The 22,310-nt window shown below is 30.5% G+C and overlaps 2 protein-coding genes across 2 annotated transcripts in view; one reads left to right on the top strand and one right to left on the bottom strand.

Annotated features, from left to right (window-relative positions):
* LOC106125168 (histidine-rich glycoprotein-like) overlaps nucleotides 1–22,310 on the top strand; it is a 175,707-nt gene that overhangs the window by 97,922 nt on the left and 55,475 nt on the right. The gene's annotated exons all lie outside the window — the stretch shown is intronic.
* LOC106125204 (probable salivary secreted peptide) lies at nucleotides 19,439–20,566 on the bottom strand. The gene is given in 2 exon segments (NM_001312384.1): nucleotides 19,439–19,633; nucleotides 20,330–20,566. Coding segments are annotated over 2 exon segments (333 nt in total). The 5' UTR covers nucleotides 20,522–20,566; the 3' UTR covers nucleotides 19,439–19,492.

The raw sequence follows: 22,310 nt of genomic DNA, 5'->3' as shown, positions 1-22,310 counted from the left end.
GTCCAATCGTTTAAATGTGTTTGTACTTAGAATTTTTGAGATTCTGTTTTCTCATAAGAATAGAAAATTAAAAAGAAAATTTGTATTTTTTTTTTAATTTTTTCGAAAGAATTTTTTTTAAAGAGATGATTTCGATTGCAAATAAAATAGCAGAGTTCTTGAAATTTTCTAATATTTATTGCAACTGTCCAAACTAATATCTAGGCTCGTGTTAGAATATGGTTTTTGATAATAGACAAATGTCAAGTATTGAAGCAACGTTTGTGTGACTCTTTCAATTTTGAAAAATTGATTCACTTTTAATGTTAGCTTTACATAGGAAATAGTAATGAAAGTATAGCTGTCCAACACAAAATTAGAAAGTTTGTAAATGCCATGCATCAGTAAAGGTGATCTGCGTCTCTTTTAAATTACGTAGGTACTTAAGACTTTTCATGGTTTTGATTTGGTATTTTACATACATATAGGTATCCATAGGTATAGGTGTATTTACAGATTTATTATTATTATCGTTAATAAATAGGCAATAAAAAAAATATTTTCACATTTATTGAGTGATAAATTTTAATAAAATGATAAAGAGTAACATTATTTTTAAAAATGCTCTAGAATAAGATTCAAATATTTTGTATCTCTATTTTTTCGTAATTTTACATTTACTCTTGGCAACTAATAACAAAACATATTTTCAAAGTTCAAGCAATTTCGCTCAAAACGTTTTTGTTTAAAATCCTTCAAACAAAATGAAATTTCACAACTTTGAAATTCCTATCAGAAAACTCGTCAGTTTACGAGTAAAAATACAATGATAAAGGCTCGTAAACTTCAGATAGAAAGTTATTTTACACCGTGAAAATGCAATTTTTTACGCTCAATCATCTGCTGCGAACTTTTCATTGTGGTCCGCTACTATGGGTGTTATGGAAAAGTAAACACAGATTTTATTAGTTTCAATATTTTTGCGATACATATTTTAAATATTAACATAAAAACTGTGTACACGTATTCATAGTGTGTACTACCTTTTAAAATTCAGAAATTGAATAATGTGTATGTTCGAAAAAACCGCTATAAATCTATACTTCAAATTATAAAGCGGAAGAGTTTGTTTGTTTAAATACACTAATCTCAGAAACTCCTAGTCCGATTTGAAAAATTACTTTTTTGTTGGATAATCCATTTATAGGCTGCGACCAACAGTTTTTTTTAATTCCGCGAGGACGGAGTCGTGGGCTACAGCTAGTTTTAAATAATATGGCTGGATCTTGAGGTTTGTCATGTGTAAAGTGTCTTTTATTTTTTCTTTTATCCTTGCTTAAGATAAGTTTGTAATTGCTAGCTTCTGATTAGTTAGTTATTTGTTAATCAGTATACAATTAAATACATATACGGTGTGTAATCTGATTGGTATTCTGATTATAATGTGAACTACATTAGCAACGGATTACAATGACCAATATTATGTGAAATCTCTCTATTATGTAAATTTATAATCGCAATTCCACATTTTCGCAATAAATGTAACTATTCTGAATTACGACGCGTAAAATATAAAATTTATTACTCAAATCATAGTGGAATTGTATATAAAAGTTATCAGAAGTTCACGCATTAAACAATTGTATTCAACGGTAAAAGTAAGTACACTTTAAAAACTCCATTTCTTGTAAATATTTTTATTGAAAAATTTCGTCAGCTATAGTTTGCTGTATATAAGTAACATTTTTACCTAGAATCAAATAAATTTAAAACTATTTGAATTAATTTTCTTAAACATATATCATACTAAATTCATAAATGCGAATGTTTGGTTGGATGGATGAATTGTTAGAATTTATCTCCAGAACGGCTGAACGGATGGGGATGAAATTTGGCATAGATGTACAACAAAGGCTGGAAGAATACAAAGGCTACTAATTAAGTATTTTTTTAATTCCAAACAAAAAGGAGTCGCGGGCGACAGCTAGTTAATCATTAAAGTACAAACGCCCTCTCCTTAATATAACAGTAATGTAAACGCTATATTATGTAACCTTGATTTAACAGAGTTCAGTTAAACTGTCAATGTCTCATGGGAGTGAGCTATATGAGTATACTTAAAATTACATGAAGTTAATTGACTATGGGAAGCTGTGTCGCTCACAAATTGTGATGACACTTTCGAAACGCGGTTACATTTATATGCATATTCCCTGTTTGCCTTTTTGTTATTCATTTGCTAGACAACCAGATGAACTACGTATAACTATCAAAAAGCACTGATTGCTGTATGTGACAAAAAATAACGATTTTTCATGATATGTATGTGTATGTACATATTTTAGTATGCATTATTAACACGGAAAATGTTTTTATGTTAAAATCATATTTCAGTCAAATTGTCATGACTTGAATAAGATAAACATCACTTAATTTCAATGAGATAAAAATCTTTTCGAAAGGACTTGAAAAAGCGCAAAGAATATATTTAAACAAAATTGGTCGAAAAAGAAGTCTACGTGAGTACGACCTTATTCTTAAGACCGGTAGATATTAAAATACATCCACCAAGATATACCTTTATACATCGCCGTTCAATATAACGTAAAGAAGGATTTTGTTGTAAGAACGTCAAATATTTGATGAACAACAAAGGCGAGCATCGTATATTGCTTCCAACATTAATCACTCTATTATTGTGTGATATGGCGGCAGCGGCGATATTACAGCACGGGGTCCCACGTACGCGTACACCGCACCGCGCAGTTTACACACCAACATATTGCAAAAGCGATACATTTTTATACTCCCCTAAATGAAAATCGATTCCTGTATTGCAGTATTCGATACATTTTAAACAAATTGTTATGAACGAACCAGTAATACTACGACTTTATTTTAAGCCAAGTAAAAGTTGTTTTACCTCTATGTTTCTTTAATTAAATAGGTCAATAGGATTCTTGTCTTTACCGTGTTTACATTTTGTCAACTTTATTTAAACGTTGTGCAAACAATACTCACGGTTAATAATACAGCTCAATAAGTATCAGGTTAGTGCAGATTTTTTGTTTTCAGCTTTATAACCTTCCAGGATGAGATATCCCGATCCAGATGTATGACCAAACTTTACCACCTCTGTCACATGAACGTAATAGAGTATAGTAAAACGGAACCGTAAAGTCAGTTTTATGACACGTTCACACCATTTCATAAACCCGAGGAACAAGATGTGAATTCCAAATTTACTTATGGTTTACATTTAATTTATTGTATTAAATAGGAAACTATTTTGTATCATCGTAATCATCACCATCATCATCATTATCATCAGCCTGTTTCTGTGTTACAGACTTACAATTCCCTTGATACCCACTTCTTGTATTCGTATAAATTAATGTACTTAAGTTGGCATAGAAGTATATTTCTAGTAGCTGGAGATTGTTACCACTGAATTTTCCATTACATAAAGCACAGGAATTAATTTTCCAGTTGAACGAAATCGAAGTATATTATCTTCAGATTCACTTCCTTGCAATAATTCTCTTAGCATTTGTCGTAGCTAATAGACTATATTGAGCCGTTTTACCTTTTTTCTTACGGGATTTAAAATTATTTTGACATACTTAATGTTTAATGCGTTATTTTATAACGATAACAAGTAAACAAAAAAGCACAAATGCATTGTAAGAGATTTTAGGCAACATATTGTAATCATATGAGTAATTAGTACATATATTATGTTTCGCATTATAGCTATTTAGTAGTGTCGTAAAATGTTTTTAAAAAATCATTTATTTATAGTATACTAGCTGTCACCCTCGACTCCGTCCGCGTGGAATTAAAATAAAAAATAATTAGCCTATGTGTTCTTCCAGACTACGTTCTACATGCCAAATTTCAACGAGATCCATACAGCCGTTCTCGTGACATTCATCCAAACATTCGCATTTATATAAGTAAGACTTTTTCATTAAGCTGTGATAAAAAATATTTAGAAAAATAAACGTTAACCATCCCTAGTGGAAAGTAATTGTAGTACGCCCGTTAGTTTCGCTTTATTTGGCTCCTGTAATATCCTTTTCAATACTATTCAAATAAAGCTGTATAAAATTACGAGGTCGCTTTAATTGTTATTGTGTTGCAGTGAATGTTATTGTTGCTGGTTATTTGTTTGTTGCTGAGTTGCGTAACATTGTGTAATTGTTGTTCGGCTGAAGTGAAAACAAAAATTTCAATCTTCGCTGACAACTTTACATGATTTTTTTTTTGATAATTATAAGTGAAAATGTGTACATCTCGTTATGTTCTATTCCTTAAGCGTAATTGCAATTTAGACTAGGGTTTTAAAACACCCTATCTGAAAATAAAAAAGAATTTTATAAGATGTTTGCACAACTGTAATTTTGTAGAACATTAGTTTCTCGAAATGCTATGTAACCAATTAAATAGTCCTTACGAACAATTGACCATTCAATTAGTACGGCGTCTAATTTCTAATGAGAATTGATTGTTGAATTAGGAGCGCAATCCATTATTAATACAGGAATTAACGACACCTCAAATTATCAATATAATAGTTGGAGTGTGAAAATACTTTGTATTGACATTAAACTTACGAAAGAGAAAATTAATAACAATTTCAAACAGATATGTTATTATAGAAGTAAAAGGCAATTTAATTAATTTAGGATTATGACGTTATTTGTATAATTTTACTATTTAAAACGTAACAACAGAAAGATGGACTATCAATTGTGGAAGAAAAATTTGCACCAACATGTTTGTATGTGAAGAAATTATTACACGTTACATTCATGAAAGCTTCACACTCGGCATAATGATTACCGTAGTTTCAATTTATCGAGCTTTGCAATCATCGCTTGCCAGCCAGTTATGACGTGGTATATCATTAAATACAGCGCAATTCGCTGTTCTATCACTTTTTAAGTTGTTGAAAATCTTTCTGTACAAAATATATACTTAAATCACTTTTACTAATTTTCTATAATTTTCGATTATAATATCTAACTTAACTCTAAATAAGCTTTTAGGGTTTTGAAATAGTTACTATAATATTGTATGCCAGCCGTTACCAATTTGTTTCTGAAAATAAAACTTCAAAAAATGCGAGTAACAGTGGGTTTCTGGAAACAAAATCTCTGTATATAACATGTCTTCATCCCTGTCATTATCTTTGACAAAACAGAGATAACAATGTTTTTTAATCGGGTATTTTGGTCTCACAAACCCCACGGTAAGTATTATTTTGGTTATTTTCAACTGCAACAACACAAGCGCAAACTGAACCGTCTGAAAGGTAAAACTTCAAATAGGAAACCACGTTTAAAAATTGGAATGATTGTGGAAATATCCTAAAAGTTTACCTTCGCTATTCGAGTCACGTACGGATAACAAAGGCAACGACCCGACATCACAAATACTTGAACCCACTGGACGGTTCTGATTTTTCTGAACTAACATGAGATACATTTATACTGTACTAGTCACTATACTTTGGAAAAAAACAAATCATATAGGACCTCTAAATTGTATACTGTTAAATAAATATATGAATATATAATAATTCTAATGATAAACGATCTCCCTGTTTATTTTACATCCGTATTAAAATATGCTCTCATGTGCCTCATTGCATAATCTAGTAATCGCAATAGTTAATTAAAATAAAAGGCAGTAACCACGACCCAGGGAAAAATATAATTCGAATCTCACCCTTCAAATTACTTGAACCGTAACTAGGCTATATTATGTGTAATCAGTATGGAAACGGCACACATATATAAACACAAGCACACACACATGCATGATTAAATAGAACCCTACATACATGACATAAAACAGCATAAGTTTTTGCAAAAAACGTCCGTTTTTCGTATTTACATCTCTATGTGTGTTCAAATGAAAGTATGTACTCTGTATATCGCTGTAAGTCTTTCAGCCATGTAAGCCTAAGCCGCCTAACAACGTGTCCGGTAAGTTAACGAGCATCGCAACGTCCGATCGGATAAAAGAGAAAAAAATAAAGTTCACGGAACATTGCGAAAGGTGATTGCCAATTTCGCTTCAAACTAACTCAACCTTCAAATGAACTGCTACATAGTGCTTATCGTAAATAACATACACTCAAGTTGTATTCTCTTTGTATCTATGTATATTAACTATACTGATATTATTAACATAAAATATTTAATTATTTGTACGTTGGATACATTTAAAAACTATAAAATTTATTTCATAAACTGAGTTACTGCCAGAAAGGTCCTATTGTTTTTAATTTTTTTTGTAAAGAGCTATTTTTATTTATTTGTCATCTGACCGAAGCTAAAGTGTGTTATTCTTCAAGGAGTTTAATTTACATCTTGTTAATCTGGATGGATAGATGTTTGTCTGAAGGTATCTCCAGAACATGTGCTTGGATTATATTGAAATTTGTCATAGATGTATAACATAGTCGGCTTACGCGCAGACGGAGTTGCGGGCATAAGTTTGTTCTTTTATAAATTCTATTAATAGCACTGTGATGTTGATAATATATTTATTATTCCAACTTAATGGTACAAAATAACGAACGACAGATCGTTACGTAATTATTAAAGTCACGTGTGTAGTGATGACGTAGTTTTAATTAAAACTAACGTTATTCGACACGTGTTGGCGTCAAATGCAGGCCAGCGTTGGCACTGCGCTTATCGACCTTACAATCTGGTATGCCAATAAGTGACATTTTATTGGCAAATTTATATTGAATGTTATGAATTATTATTTAACTGTTATTATATTTCTATAATTGTCAATTAAAAGATTTGAAGTTTTCATATAATTTTCGTAAAGTTTTATAAAATTTAGCTGCTTATGTTAAAAATTTAAAAAATAAGCATGGTGTTCCAAAAACAGAATTTAACTTTATAAAAAGACAATCTTTTCAAATATTTATGGAATTATATAATTTTCAAAGACGACATTTTTAGAGAACCATTTCTTTTATATTTTATTGTATTTTAATTAAGGTTTTCGAGGTCAATGATACAGTTTTTATTTGGAATAAATAAAACCCACGTTGGAAAGCTATTTATAAGCGTTCTTTGCCAACAATATTGGACATCATCTCTCTGATTAAGCTTTCAAATACTTACGGTTAATTTATTAAATTATGGAATAAATAAAGCAAAGACGTTTTCTTTTTGACTACGAATTTAATCAAGTGTAGAAAATGTATTGTCTAATAAAGTATACCAAACGAAATTCAAAAAGACTTAGTTTTTATTAGCAAGCATAATTGAAAGAAAAAGGATATAAGATATTTCTATATATTTATATCCATTTAAGAAATCTTTTTAAAATACCCCTTTTACCGTCGATTAATTACTAAAAGTTAAAGTTTCATCAAAGAAGGCTTAATATCAACTAAAATTAATATTACTTGACTAGATTACGAATACTTATTTAAAGTTGCTAATCTCATTTCGATAAAACCTATTTATGAAATTCGAGAAAATAATTAAATATTAGATAAGGTGTATTTTATTTGATAATTTAATCTGTTAATAAGAAACACAACTTTAACAAAATAAGACGTGCATTGAAACAGTAAAATGATTAAATTTAGCGCTAAGTGGAGATCAAAAATAATCAGTGCGGATTATAACTGCTTCAATCCTCGACTCCCTCAATCAGTTAAATTAGAAAAGTTTCTAATTGAAAATTCAAACGGCTCTTTGTTTTAATAGAAGACAAATGTTCACTATTTAACGTGAATCTGACTCAGATTAAAACGATTATAATATAAATATACAAACGTAAATTGAAATGCCTTTTAGTTTATAAAAGAATATTTAACTGAGAAAATTAAAAACTTTTATTAACATTGTACACAGTTTGATACATAGTTTTATTATAATTCCACAATTTATTTATTTTAAGGACATTTTTTATACATGTACAGTTGTTTCCTTTTTTTATTTCGAGACATTTTTTTAATAAAGTGTTCAATAATTTACTTTTTATTATTATTCTTAATAACGTTTACACCTAACTTTTAATACAAGTAACTTTTTCTTTCAATCTTATTGTCATGTGTAAGTACTGTATTTTTTTAACAGCTTTTTTTAACAGTTAAACTGGACACAATTCATTTTATTATAAAGTGGCGACATGATGTAATGAAAACACCCACTCGCCTGATTTTAAATAGCCTGTTCACTCTCCGGTTGGAAGCACTAACATCATTATCGGGCGGAAACATGGACTACTAAGATATAGGACATTGTATTTTGTGGTAAACATAGCTTTGAAACTTCATGGGATATCTCGTGCTCGAGTTGAAATTTATTTTCAATTAAATTACATAAAGTGGTTAGAAACAAGTCGTGAGAATTTTCTGCAATCAACTTCTTTTAAATATTTTTAACCAATATTAACCGAGTGAATTTCACACAGTGTAACGATTTTATATTTCACAGACCTCGAAAACTCTGCTTCAAGTGCTTATAAAAATTAATATTGCGTTTAAACACTATTAGTTTCAATTTGACTCGTATAATTAAATTATTAAAATATTTTTGTTTTTTTTTACTGGTTGATATGAACGATAACTGTTCTTTTAATCTCTGATAAAATCAATTTTAATTTGACTGTGGAAACAAGGCCAGCTAAGCGACCGTGGTCCAACATGGCCGCGTATGGTTTACATGGTCTGCTGACTTAGCAATTTAATGAATGCCGCGATTTTGCTGGCGCGAAAAACTCACTTTTTATATTCCTTTGTACTGATGAACTGATCTCATAATTTTAATTAACCATAATGGATAAAGTTTTATTTTGGGATTTCAAATATTTCTTTAGATTAACGTTGGATTCCAAGATCTAGCTAGTAAGTTTTTTGAACAAAATATTCTCGAAATAGGGGAAATTTTGACCATAATAAATTTAAGAGAAAATGTACCTAATACGATGACTAATCACTGGAATATTTGTCTTTGAACCCTCTGCGCCCCAATCGAGTAAATGAGAAAACTTCCTAATTGGAATTTCAAGTATGCTTCCGCTTGTCTAGATTCTAACAAATTGTCGGTCATGCCCAGTTACAATTATGTGTTAGTTGTTAACCTACTTATAAATAAATGCGTACGTAATATAAGTATAAATATTTGTTGTCGTAGTTTCGATTACTTCTGATTTAACAGTTAAAAGTTAACACTAATTGTAAAAATACTGTAACTCAAAATCTGTAATAGAAAATAAATAAAAGCCAGATGCAACCAAAAACAAGATTATTTTAAAATGAATACTACGTTTGAGAGAAATTTCGAGCACTAACGAAAGATTTAATTAAAGAAATAATGTTCGGTCTACAAGCACTGCTGCGACTAAACATAAAGAAATGAAATTGGACAAACACGTCGCCGGTCTGCGATTTCAATTATGTCCCTTCGACAGCGGAACAAAGGACTGCGACACGATCTTATCTCGCCTCTCCCGGTAATTACGACGCCGCGACAAAAGTTTTCATTTAAATTAATACTCTTTTTTAAAATAGATTTTTGTTTGCTAATAATAATAAAGATAAATGTACAAATTTAAGGACCGTATTTTATGTGAGTACTCGTCACTTAATTGTAAAATTGGAATATTAACACTTTTAACTTTTGTCGTTATGTTAGAACTTTTCCATGCTTAAAATTATATATCGAGTCCTTAGACCTAATTTCATACGTACTGTTAGTTATAAAATATAACGAGTTTTCTTTTCGCCATCTTGTGTTAGTAGCTATAAATAATATGTCAACTTTCACATAAGCGCAACTTACACGCGATTTATTAAGGTTTAGTGATCACAAGCAGCTGCCGCCACGTGTGCGTGGTTTCAAGTAAAAATATAGCCTAGGAACGACCTTTTCCGACTTCAAATAACACTTGTGTTTCGAACAGATTGTAAGTGAAAAAGAAATGTCACAAGCTATGATTTCTTGGATTTATCTAAACGTTTTTCTTTTTCTGTATTTCAAATTAAATTCCAATTTTGTTATCATTAAACAATTACTGAAATTTAACAAATAACAACGAGTTAGCTTTAAGCAGCTAAGCTTTCAGCGCATTATGACTTTATAAATTATATCATTTTATAAAACATAGGTATCTTCCCCTTAAAACGTTATTTTCAACCCCGTCATTCAGAGTCACGCCTGGCATAGTTTTTAAAACTTAACTATGTTAATTTTGCAGACAAGAATGTTCTGTTAAACCCATTTTCAGTGTTATGTATACAATAAAACTTGTAGGTTTAATTTGGAAACGTTGGACAATCAAACTACCTATTTAAAATTAATCATTTCTAAAACTCTTTATTAACATATTAATATTACGGACCTTATCTTGTTTACACAAAAAAATGTGTGCAAACGTTTTAGGGTAGTAAAAATATCGCTTTACTTTATTATAAAATAACGCACAATATTTTGTTGAATACCACAGTAACCCGCTAAATGACGTGCTCGGTGACTCAACAAATATCCTTTTATAAGTCGGTTCGAAAACGGAAAACCATTTTACGGTCCATTGTGAAAAAGGGATTGGTGATTTTATTTAAACTTCTTGACCGTCCAATGATAATTATTTTTTATATAATACAAAGCATCAAAAGAAAAAAGGATCTACAATGTGACGTAGGAATAAAATAGAAAGGAACCTTTATCAACATTTTGGGACATATAAAAATACCTAATATAAAATAATAAAGTGTGAGTAAAACTCAGCTAAATAAGTAACTTTGTTTTAATCAGCTAAAACGTACATCGGATTGTTAACACAGTGGAGTATTAACTCTACAAATTGCATTTAATATTCGGAGAGCACACAGAGTTGTGAGAGCGTCACTTTGCAAAACCATCGACCTCCGTCTTTAAACATTCATGTTTAATTATTATACACCATATGTGTCAAATTGCTTCGCGCCGTACGCACTCAATCTAAAACCATGGTTTTGAAACCAAAATTAATAACACTATAGGGATTTATACTATAACTCTTGGTGCCAGATATTTCAACTTTGGTAGAAATGTTGGAGAACCAAATACAAAAATTTGAGAAACAGTGTTCGTAATGTTGATAGCATTACGAACACTGTTTTTCAAATTTTTTAAAGATATTCGGCGTAAAGTAGAATGACAAATAACATACAAATTTCGATATATTTTGTCCGTGACCTTACTAAAACACATATCACAATTATTTTTGAAAGATCCTCAGATTCAAATCTAAACATCCTCAGAGATAATTTGCAAGCTTAACTTTCTACATAGTGTACACAATAACAGTGAAATTTTAACAGAAATCCACCAAGTTGGTACGCCGCTCGTCGTGCTAATATTCGATTATGCTTGTGGTATTTTGTTGGAGTAGTAAACGAAGACGTTACCACAAGTAACTAGGCAATAGGTTTACATAACAGTTAATATTTATTTATTATATTAAATTTTCAATGTAAACAAACATGGTTGGAAGCTAAAATAAGCAAATTACCTAATAAATCATAATACCGAGTCACTTAAAGTTGACACATGAAGTCATATATCAAAGCAAAAACATTACACAGCAAATTTTGACAAGCACAGGCTTATATTATATAGGAGCAGGAACTAATGATGAATTTGAAAAACTTTACCTAAAATATACTTAAAGAGAAGCTTTTCTTCATTTTTTTTAATGCGGTGTCATGCCTCAACTGTGTTGTAAATTATCATAATCTTGTCTGTTCGGTCAGAATAAGATGTGCTGCAGAAATAACATGCTTAGTTGGAAATCAAAATAATCTTATCGATTTTAACTTACTATCTCAGACTTTTGGAATTCTATAAGAATATCGTTTAAAGCATTTCGTATGTAAGAACCTCTCTCCTGTAGAAGTTCATAAACGAATCGTATCCAGACTTCTTTGAATCTAACATTGAAATATATTATTAAGTTGGAAACTATATTCGTTTTAAGAAAAATTTAATTTCGAATTTATTAAAAGAAAATCAATTGACAAGCACAACTTTATACCAACTTTAATATCAGATTTCAATAAAAAGGATAAAAGTGAGTAAAAGATATGTTACTTTTACAACATAAAATCTCGTACGCCTTAGACGTACAGCTGTTGCAATAACAAGATTCAGAAAGTTAGAAAGCACTAGAACTATATATCAGGGTACAAAATAAAACATATGGCGTCTCTTGAACTAATATGTAGGATGAACAATTCGTGATAAATGGACTAAAAAGTAAAACATTGAGTGATTATTAATAAAAATATAGAAAATACTAGCTGTCGCCCTCGACCCCGTCCGGGAATTATTCAAAATACTTAATAAGTAGCCTATGTGTTCTTCCAGACTGTGTTCTATTTGTGTACCAAATATCATAAAAACTTTATCCAAATACAAACGTATAAGCGCATGTGTTAGGATGTTTGTGGAGGCATATTTTGAAGAGTTTTGTCGGAAAGCTAATAAGGGTAATCGACGTAGTCGCCATGCTGTTTATCCAGCTGCGACCGTTTTCCTTAAAGCGGAAACCTTGACGTTATTTCACTTACACATTAAGCGTTATTTACATATACTTTAAGGATAATTACGTACGCTATAAAATAGCGTACAGATAAAAAATAATTTTTGCTCATCCCTGTTCAACCAGATAAAAAAACTATGGTATTTGTAACGAGATGTAATTAATAGTAAATTACCTAACTTTACTACTAGTAGAAAAAAATATTTAAATAAAGGGTAAGGGCCGTATGTTTTCTATTGTAATTTGCTCAGTAATATAGTCTTCTGGTGTAACACATGGCAAGGGGTGTTATCAATCCTCACACGTAGCAAACATTAAAAGCTGACACGCAAAGACAAGACGAGACAGCGATAATCGCGAGCTTTACGAGCTTCCAAGTCTTTGTCTCATTGTTTTCACAGATAATATTACGTATCGTTGCCAGAACGGTATTGTTCTCTGAAGTTATGATCGTCCCCTTGGTTACCGAGCGCCATTACTAATGTTACGTCCTTGTGTAATGTCCATTGTGTGTACGCTCACATTTCACGTTTGAGTTAAGCTCTATTATAACCTTACTAATTCCTACCTATAGTCCATGTTCATATTATACTCCTTAACTAAAACCATACTGGATTAGTTTACTTTCACAGTGATAAATATTTATGTCGTTATGTAAAATGTTGATGAGTTTCAGATCTATCTGAAACTCATCAACATCTATCTATCTAGCTATCGTAAATTTCACGATAGCTGCAACATGGGTAAGGTACGGTAACGTAGCGTTTTTCTTTTTTATTTTTCTGACCTTGTAGAAGTGTAAAGAAGTCTGCAAAAAATCATCTTTATTTTCCTGTATTTTGTATATCGTGTCAGTATTTTTTCATACTTCAATTATTTTACTTTCGATAAATTTTAAGACAGACAGGCGGCGCGAAGTCAAATATTTAGCGAGCATTTAACGGCTCACATCGTGCTTTGCTTCCGCCATTAATCATTCATTATTCCCCGACGGCAGGAACGTAGTATTACCGCTGAACGTTCACGGAGCTTTTCACATGATCGCGCCCTAATAATTCTCCATTCCTAGCCGCGCTAAATGAAAACCGATGTTAGTATTGCATTATTTATTACCTATCAACATGTTTGTTTAATTTTCAAATCATTCATTGATATTACGTTACACTAAAATCAGATTTTACGCTTCATCGAAATGTTTACTCAATATGATTGGATCATGTATTTATTTAAAGAAGCTTCTTAATTTTGTCAAAAGTTTAAACATGTTATTGAATTTTATTCCTTAACAGATTACTTCTGACTTAAATTTTAATTTTTTCTTGTACTTGCTTGTACTTGTTTGAAAAATTGCTGCCGCATTATGCGCAGGCGCAGAAATTATAGGAACTATAAAGTCAAAACTTTCCTTAATACATTTTCTTCAGAATTTGAAATTTAAGCGATATAATTACATAGCGTTATCGAATAAATATTTCAATACAAAACGTTATGAGATTTTAAAAGCATCTGTATTGTTGCTATAGAGTTAAAAAGTAACCAGACAGCTTACTAATAACATATAAGTTGAACTTTATAAGTTTTTGTATCTCCCCGTTTCGTAACAGGGCAAGAAAAGCAAATTGCTTAGCGCCACAAATGTTTGGTCTGAGATGCGGAAGTTAAATTAAGTTCAGTGAAATTGCTTTCAAAGAGGCTTAACTAAGCTCATTTAGGGTGACATCCAGCGCCGCAAGTGTTTTAACTTGCCATCTAATACAAAGCCTAGATTAAGAATAAATATTGCTTACAAAATCGTGGATTATGCTTTAAAAAAAATAAGAACAAGAATCGTAAACTTAATTATAATTATAATACTTTTCAAGTAATTGAGAATGAGGTCTTAAGTAACTAAATAAAAAAAAACATAGACTTATCTAGTCTATGTTTTTTTTCTTCAAAAAAGTCAACCCTTTTATCGCACGTTTATATTCCACATTACCAGAAATCATGATTATTAAAATATGATTTTGCGTAGGCTTCCCAAATACGATCTTGAAAAATAAATATCAAAGTATTTTTCGTGATACATGTTTATATGGGTAAAACATATACTTTTTATCCAAGTTTCCGTCCATATTATCAACCACCGGTATTCAAAGGGTTAAAACACGTGTAGTATCTGTAGTTTTGTAGTTTTAGAGTTATACAGATATTTTCGCGAGTCTTCCTTACGCACCGCTTGCTGGTTATTAAAATGTAAGAAAAAATATAGCGAAGCAGGTTAACATAATTAAACTGGGTTAAGCTTCGAGAACAAAGCACTGGACGGCTGGCTACGTACAATCTTCATGATATATGTAGTATGTAGGTCTCTTCTGATTGTTCTGAGCTGCACTGCACGTGTCATATTTACTTGTGCGACATACAACAAAAGAATATAGTATAGGAAACCTAACCAAGCTAAGAAATACTAGAATTCAGAACTAGAACATTGCTTTTACTATTAAATATGCAACTTGTAAGCAACGCTATGTTTGTAAATGTACTTTGTTCGATTCAAATGACGTGATTTGCATCTCTGTATTATGGGTACCTATAGCGAAAGATTAGAAAAAATATTTTTCCTTTAGACTATTATATTGGTATAATACCTGAAAAGGCGATTGGGCGAGTCAGTTATCTATTATATAATGCGATTAAGCGATTATTAGACTTATCAAACTATAGCAAAGAGACATAATTCATGTTATACAAATGGAGCCTAATGAATTTCCAAATGTCAGAGACATTCCGCCAATAGATATCACATGCTCAATGTGATAATTGAGATTTTCATAAACACTCGACAAACAACAGAGCTGCGCATAACACGTGCTCGACTCTGATTGCGTCCGTTTTAATTAAATCTGAATAGAGTTGAGGTCCATTAACGGCACAGATTTCCATGCTTACAAGTACCTGGAAAAATAATACACCTAATAAATAAATGCAAACGGGTTTTGTAATCTTATATATAAAATTCTCGTGTCACAATTTTCGTTCCCATACTCCTCCGAAACGGTTTGACCAATTCTCATTAAATTTTGTGAGCATATTGAGTAGGTCTGAGAATCGGTTACTATCTATTTTTTAATCCCGAGCAGACGGAGTCGCGGGCGACAGCTAGTTTTACTTATAAAATTCGAAATGCGTCAAATTGACGCGTCCCGTAAACCTAGTGTTAATTTTAATCTCATAACATGCTAACTATACCCATAGGTATTGTTATGGAATGTACGATGTTTTCCAGTTATTTGTTGTACAGATTTTGTAATACATTAATTAAAGTATAACAAATTACAATGTTAAATTGCTACACTAATATTAATGTTACAATATTATCATTAACAATGTTATTTAATTAACACGTTAGCTTCGTGGCTCATTACGTTATCATTAAGATTAATTTAATACAATTAAGTAACACGGTGTTTAATACTAGATATATTAACATTGATTTAAAATAATTATTTTATAAAAATAGTAATTTTACGTTTAGATTGTATGATATTACTGTTTCATCCCGTTATGTTGGTAAAGGCTCGTACGAGGATTGTCAAATATTAAGATGCCTTACACGTTTGCTTTTATATCATATCAATTTTATTACAGAAGCTTTGTTCCTATACAATGTAATAAAAAGCCACTTTAACGATTTTTCTAAAAGAATAATAAAATTGAAGGAACTATTGAATAGGCCTAAATGCTATTGCACTACGACAACGTATATTTTTAACAACGATCAAGGTTTTTTTTATTTTATTTATTAACAACACTATACGACATAATAAATTGATAGAGTTACCATTTGATTAATATTTTTGACAAACCTTCAACGGACCGTTTTATATATTCAGCTATCTGGCAAAATGAAATTTTGATCATTTGACTAGCTTAAAAATTTGGTTGTTATAATTTATCTGTTAAAATTTTAAATTACATTATCGTAATTTACATTTACCAAAATATCAATACATTTTGTATATTCATAATTGATTAGTGTTCCTGTTGGCATCATTTGATGGATGACCACTTGCTTCCAATATACAATATTTATTTACGGAGCTAACATTTGAACAACACACATATTTCTTGTTGTGAACACTATTGTTGTTGTTATGTCTCTACTGAAAAAAAGGATACAGGTAATGAAGGACTAGTAGTACATAATAGTTTATGTGATACATAATTTATATCATACTTAAATACATACAGTGTAAATATCGTTGCAATATACAACTGGATATACAAATTAATTGCTTAACTGTGTAAATAAGTAATATTGTAATAACCGCTACCGTAGTCGCCTGACCCTAAAGCTCAGGTAGACCGGAATAACTAGTGCTCCGCCGGGATACCAACCCGATTTAATCCAACTCAAATGCAAAGTCAATGAAACCGAAGCTCCCTAAACGAGCCATATTGGATTTTCCCCAAATAGTGTTACTTTAGTAAATTATCCTTCCCGATTCAGTAATACACTACACAATAAACGTATAGCTAAATTAATTGTATTATTATACAAAACAAAAAAACTTTTTACCTCTTTAAAGGAAATAGTGCGAATGAAAGAACAAGAAATATGATACAGGCAATGTGGAGAAGACCACATAGAAAAATAAAAAATAATTAAATTAAAAAATATATAGTTATTTATGAAATATAATCGAAAAATGGACGAGCACTAGTTATTTTTATTGTCATATAGAAATAATTTCCTATTAATTCGTTACAAATCAAATAGCTGCTTATGAGAAAAAAATTTTTTTTTACTTATTTACTTCGTGGCAAGTTTTGCATGAAATAAAAGTCTAGCGTTTGTGTACGTTCCTACGTTGGAAATTTTTCAGTCTGGTGATTTTTCATTACAATACGAGCTGCGCGAAACACCGTCCACGTGTTAATCAGAAAACATGAAACGAATCCAAAAATAGGTACGCTAGTGTGAGTTCATTTTTGTTAACGTACGGCTAAATACATTTAATTTGCAAACATTTAATTGTATCAATTAATTTTTGGTAAACCACTCGTTACAAGTGCACCTTACATTGTTAAAATCACACATGATATTTCACATTTTGTTAAGAATTACCATACTAAATTATTTACATGTAAAAAAATGTAATAGTTTTAAATTTATAATACACATAAGCAACAAAAAAAAACTAGGCGAATAAAGCTGAATAGCCCATAATCGAAGATTATACAGCGTACCTTGACACCACTTCCTTCCGCCTAATGTATGTTAAGCGGATGCTGTACATTACGCGGCTTAGTCGATCAAAGCTATTCAGCCGACCAGCTCGGAATAATAGCACAAGCAATGCGATCGGATTAGGCTTGTCAATAGCTGTGAGGTATTACACGCATAAACCTATAATATCTATCTTAAGTAACAGATCACAACTTTACAGATTAAATTTATGTATTTCTCCCAATTTGCGTAGATAACGTATATCGTCATAGTTGGTAATTCGTAGTACTCATAATATTTTGTATGTGACAATCAAAGAGAAAGTTAATCTCTGCTCAAAATGGTTATCAAATTCCTTACGCCGAATTAGAATGAGGTCTGAAATAAAAAGGTTATAAGGAGATACATAATTTTGTACAAAACTTTGGGTTTTTACTATAATCTAAACGAATATTGCATTATCAGTATATAATTTAAGGTGCTGTGTGAAATTACAAAAAAAAAACAAATTATGTTACAGTTTTAAAACAAATCTCTATCAAAACATTTGAAGACAACCTGTTGCGTATGTGGATACATTGACGCTTTTTTTTTATTTAGAAAGCTTTTGTTTAGTTTACAATTTAAAATTCAAATCTGGTTGTCTTGTTTTTTTACAATTTTGATGTTGTATTTTTGACGAGGGAACCAAAAAGTTTTAAAAACCTTTAAGAGTAATCGATTTGAATAAAAAAAGCTATGTTTTTGATAAAATTGGATTTAAAGTAATTGGCTTATATTTAATTTGGATTTGTACAATCAAATATTTCGTTTTTACGTATTTAAATTTTATCCTGAGTAGAATAAATTTGTTTATACGTGGCTTAGGTCAATGGACTATTTTAAGGTTATCGTAAAGAGCACCGATAGTAAAGTTTAAGATATATATTGAGAACGATCTGGAACGAAAGAAATCAGCATAAAAAATAATTTACAGACATTAAGAAAATAAGAAATACTTAAGTTTTATCTCCTAGCATTCAAAATTGAAATATATTGATAGATACACATAATTATTTTAAAGCACAGGGATATATTCAAATCATAATACCAATAGTTATATATTCAAGTACAATACATCGCACTTAATAGTAACTGCTATTGTTTCTTCTCGCCTTGGTTGTATATAATTAAAATGGCAAACGCAGCGCGGCTGTGACTCATCTGTAGGTATATGATCTCAACAATGACCTGCTCGTTGTTTCCTGTTGTCGCTTACATTGTTAAGATCGCTCCACTTGAGCATTGACATCTAGAATATACTAAACAAGCTCATATACGTAAAAAAATAATATTACAAATATTATATAATAAAGCGTTAATAGCCTAATGGTTAAGGGTACGAATTTCCGATCACATAAAAGAAATATTAGTAAATTTACAAAAAAATCTGCTAATATTTTATATTTCCAAAAAAAAAAAATGTCGTGGCAAATATCGAAATTACCTTCATGTCTGCTCCTGCTATCTTCTATTTTGCCGTAAAATTTTAATTATGCAACTGATTTGAAAATACACAACAAAATTCAAATATTTTTTTCTTTTATTTTCTATAAAATGGCTTTTATAGCTTACGCAAGCAGTACGAAAAAAATCATGTGAATAAAAATGAAACATTTTAGTTTATTAAAGTAAATCGAATTTATTGAAACATGTATTTTAATTTAACAATTATATTTGGATATTATTTATAAATTACACATAAACTTCTACTTGGTAGTTAAGGCCAGATCCTCTTTCGCTCTTTAATCTAATATTCGCGTATGAGAATCCTACACCTCCGGCTGTTATAGTAGCATAGCCCTCAGTGTGGTCCAGATCCCTGGCTATAATGCCCTGCAATTGAGATTAAAAACAATATTATATTATGTGGATTAGTTGTACGGAATACACATTGAATTGTGATCAAAGACTAAAACAGGTTTTGTCAATTATTGAAAGTAAAAAAAAGTAACCTAACAAAAAAGGTTACAAGGTACAACAACTTACTGGGAATAAAATATTAAAGCCATATAAATTTTAAAGCTACAAAATACGAAAGACGACATTCAGAGATATCATCGTAGATTCAAGGAAAACAGCAATTACTATTTATATAGATCAAACTGTTCATGGAAACCTATAGCATAGAAATGTTGAGAAGGTTATAGACGATATAGAATATTAAATTAAATATTAATTACTTTTTAACAGTTGTTTTGTAAACATAGTGATAAATTATGAATATAATATGTTTTGTGAAAAACGTACATTGTTATAGACGACGTAAATAATTACAAAATTAAAGTTTAAGCTACATAACCTACATAAATAAAATACATTACCCTCAGTCAATATTCTAAAAGTGAAATAAAATAATATTTGATATTGTGAAATATAATATATTTACATATATATTTGCTTTTAGGTATTTATGATTGCAGACAAATATTATATGTTGCATAACTTTGACATTGATGTTTGGCCCGAAAACAAGTATTGATTGGATAAAATACGATATTCTTAATTGTTTAAAATGCTTATTTGACATACCTTAATAAGTTGTTGTCCTGGATCCGAGAAGAAAACTTCCTTGACTCTCTTCTTTAACGGAATAGCATTGTATTCGACTTTTTCTTGCCAAATTAATCTGCCATTAAAACTAGTTCCCGTAATCAAATCTTTCCCATAGGTCACGCTGATACACGCGAGAAATACGATAAATAAAATAGCTGTAGTCTTCATTTTAATTTGATAGCCTCTTGCGCTCGATGTATGACTTCACGAACGGATAGCAGCGGACTGGTCACAGACGACAGTTAATGTTGACCTTAGTGGAACTTGTTTACCTTTTAACGTGAGTGAATAAGAGGAAAAAACTTATTAAACAATCTAGTGGTGATATGCTTAGTACGTTCGGTTGGCTCGGGGGTTTTTTTGTGGATACTAGTGTTCATAAAATGAGTTCGGTTCTGTTCGATTATCATGTATTCCGTCTTTTATATGCATTTAATTTATTATTAGATTATGTGATGTATAATAATATCAAGTTATAACAATAATTGACACAATTCACTTATTTTATAAATTACGTTGCTAGATAAGTTATTGTTATGGACATTTCTATTGATTTTCATGGAAATAATAATATTGAATTAACTATGTAGTTTACACTACAAAGTTAGATTTAGTCTGTCCTAAATATTTTTAAAACTTTAATAATTGTTATTTTGTATCAAACATGTGATTGTTTTCCTCTCGGCGCTATATATTATCTACAAACATTTGATAGAATTATGTCACGATTTAATTTATTTGATATAATAAATGTACAATAAGGGACTACTGTTTAATAAACTTTTAAAGCATTCTAAGTGCGACTATTACTTGAAAGTTGTCAAGAATTCGTATTCTACTAATATGCGACTGATGAATATGAATTTGTAAGGATGAATGTCTGAAATGATTTCGTCCATAATATACTGCGAAGCTAAAACTGAGTTCGCTTACATCTTTCGTAAGCGATTTTTCATCAGGGGCGTAGCGTTAATGTGTACAAACGCCTTTGCCTTCAGCGGCATACTTTGCTCGTTTACTGAAAATAAATTATGTTCAAAGCTGCTAGCTGGAATAGACTATGAAGAATTCCGTGCCAGATAACAAAATTCTTGTTATATTTTTCACTCTGTTTTTTATAAAAATATGAAGCACTTTAAGATAATTGTGGCGTACTTTAAAGATTAAATGAAGTTATTCAGACTTAGAAGCCCAAATTGAATAATTAATAGTTTCTAATCCTATATTTACGTATGCTAATCCTAGATTAGGAACCCCTTGCTCAAGGTAGACTCCGAACCCCTTTGTTGGAAGATGTGCTGATGATGAAATGATGAATGATGATGTATATTAATTAAAAATATTATTAGTTTCATAGTTTTTTGTACAGAACTTTAGTTCAATAAAATAATTCGGAACACAGAAACATTTGCATCACAGATTGTACGCAAATATTATTTATTTGTTACAATTATAACAAATCTTGAAATTATTCACGTGATACAGTGATGACTTAGTTCTTGAAATGCCAAGTTAGTTGTTTATTATTCAAGTGGATTTGCTGTCAGTGACCTAGATGTGTGTCCAACAAAGGCGGTCATCGATGAATTTCCTTATTTCAATACATGACGCATCTAAATGCATTTAAATTACTGACAGTAATTAAGTACTAGAATCAGCATTATTATGAGTAGTATTTAGTACCTATTACATAGTTAAAATTATCATTAAAATTGTGTAATTACTATTAACTAATTACAGCTTATTAAGTATCGAACGCGTACAAAAATTCCATTATAATAAGAATACGATTGGAGTATTATCAATCCATATCATCATAGTCTAGAGCTAATACATTTAGTAATATTACAATACAAGAACAACATAACTCAAGGCCGTAACCCAATGGGGTATTAAGAGACCACGGACCTGATTTTCTGCGGTCCTGTCACATCTCTCGCGTTGCTTCTACTTTCAT

This window comes from Papilio xuthus, unplaced genomic scaffold (assembly GCF_000836235.2).
Source record: "Papilio xuthus unplaced genomic scaffold, Pxut_1.1 DF828952.1, whole genome shotgun sequence".
Classification (NCBI taxonomy): Eukaryota; Metazoa; Arthropoda; class Insecta; order Lepidoptera; family Papilionidae; genus Papilio; species Papilio xuthus.
The sequence above is the reverse complement of the archived record's forward strand: the minus strand, read 5'-3'. Positions and strand labels throughout refer to the sequence as shown.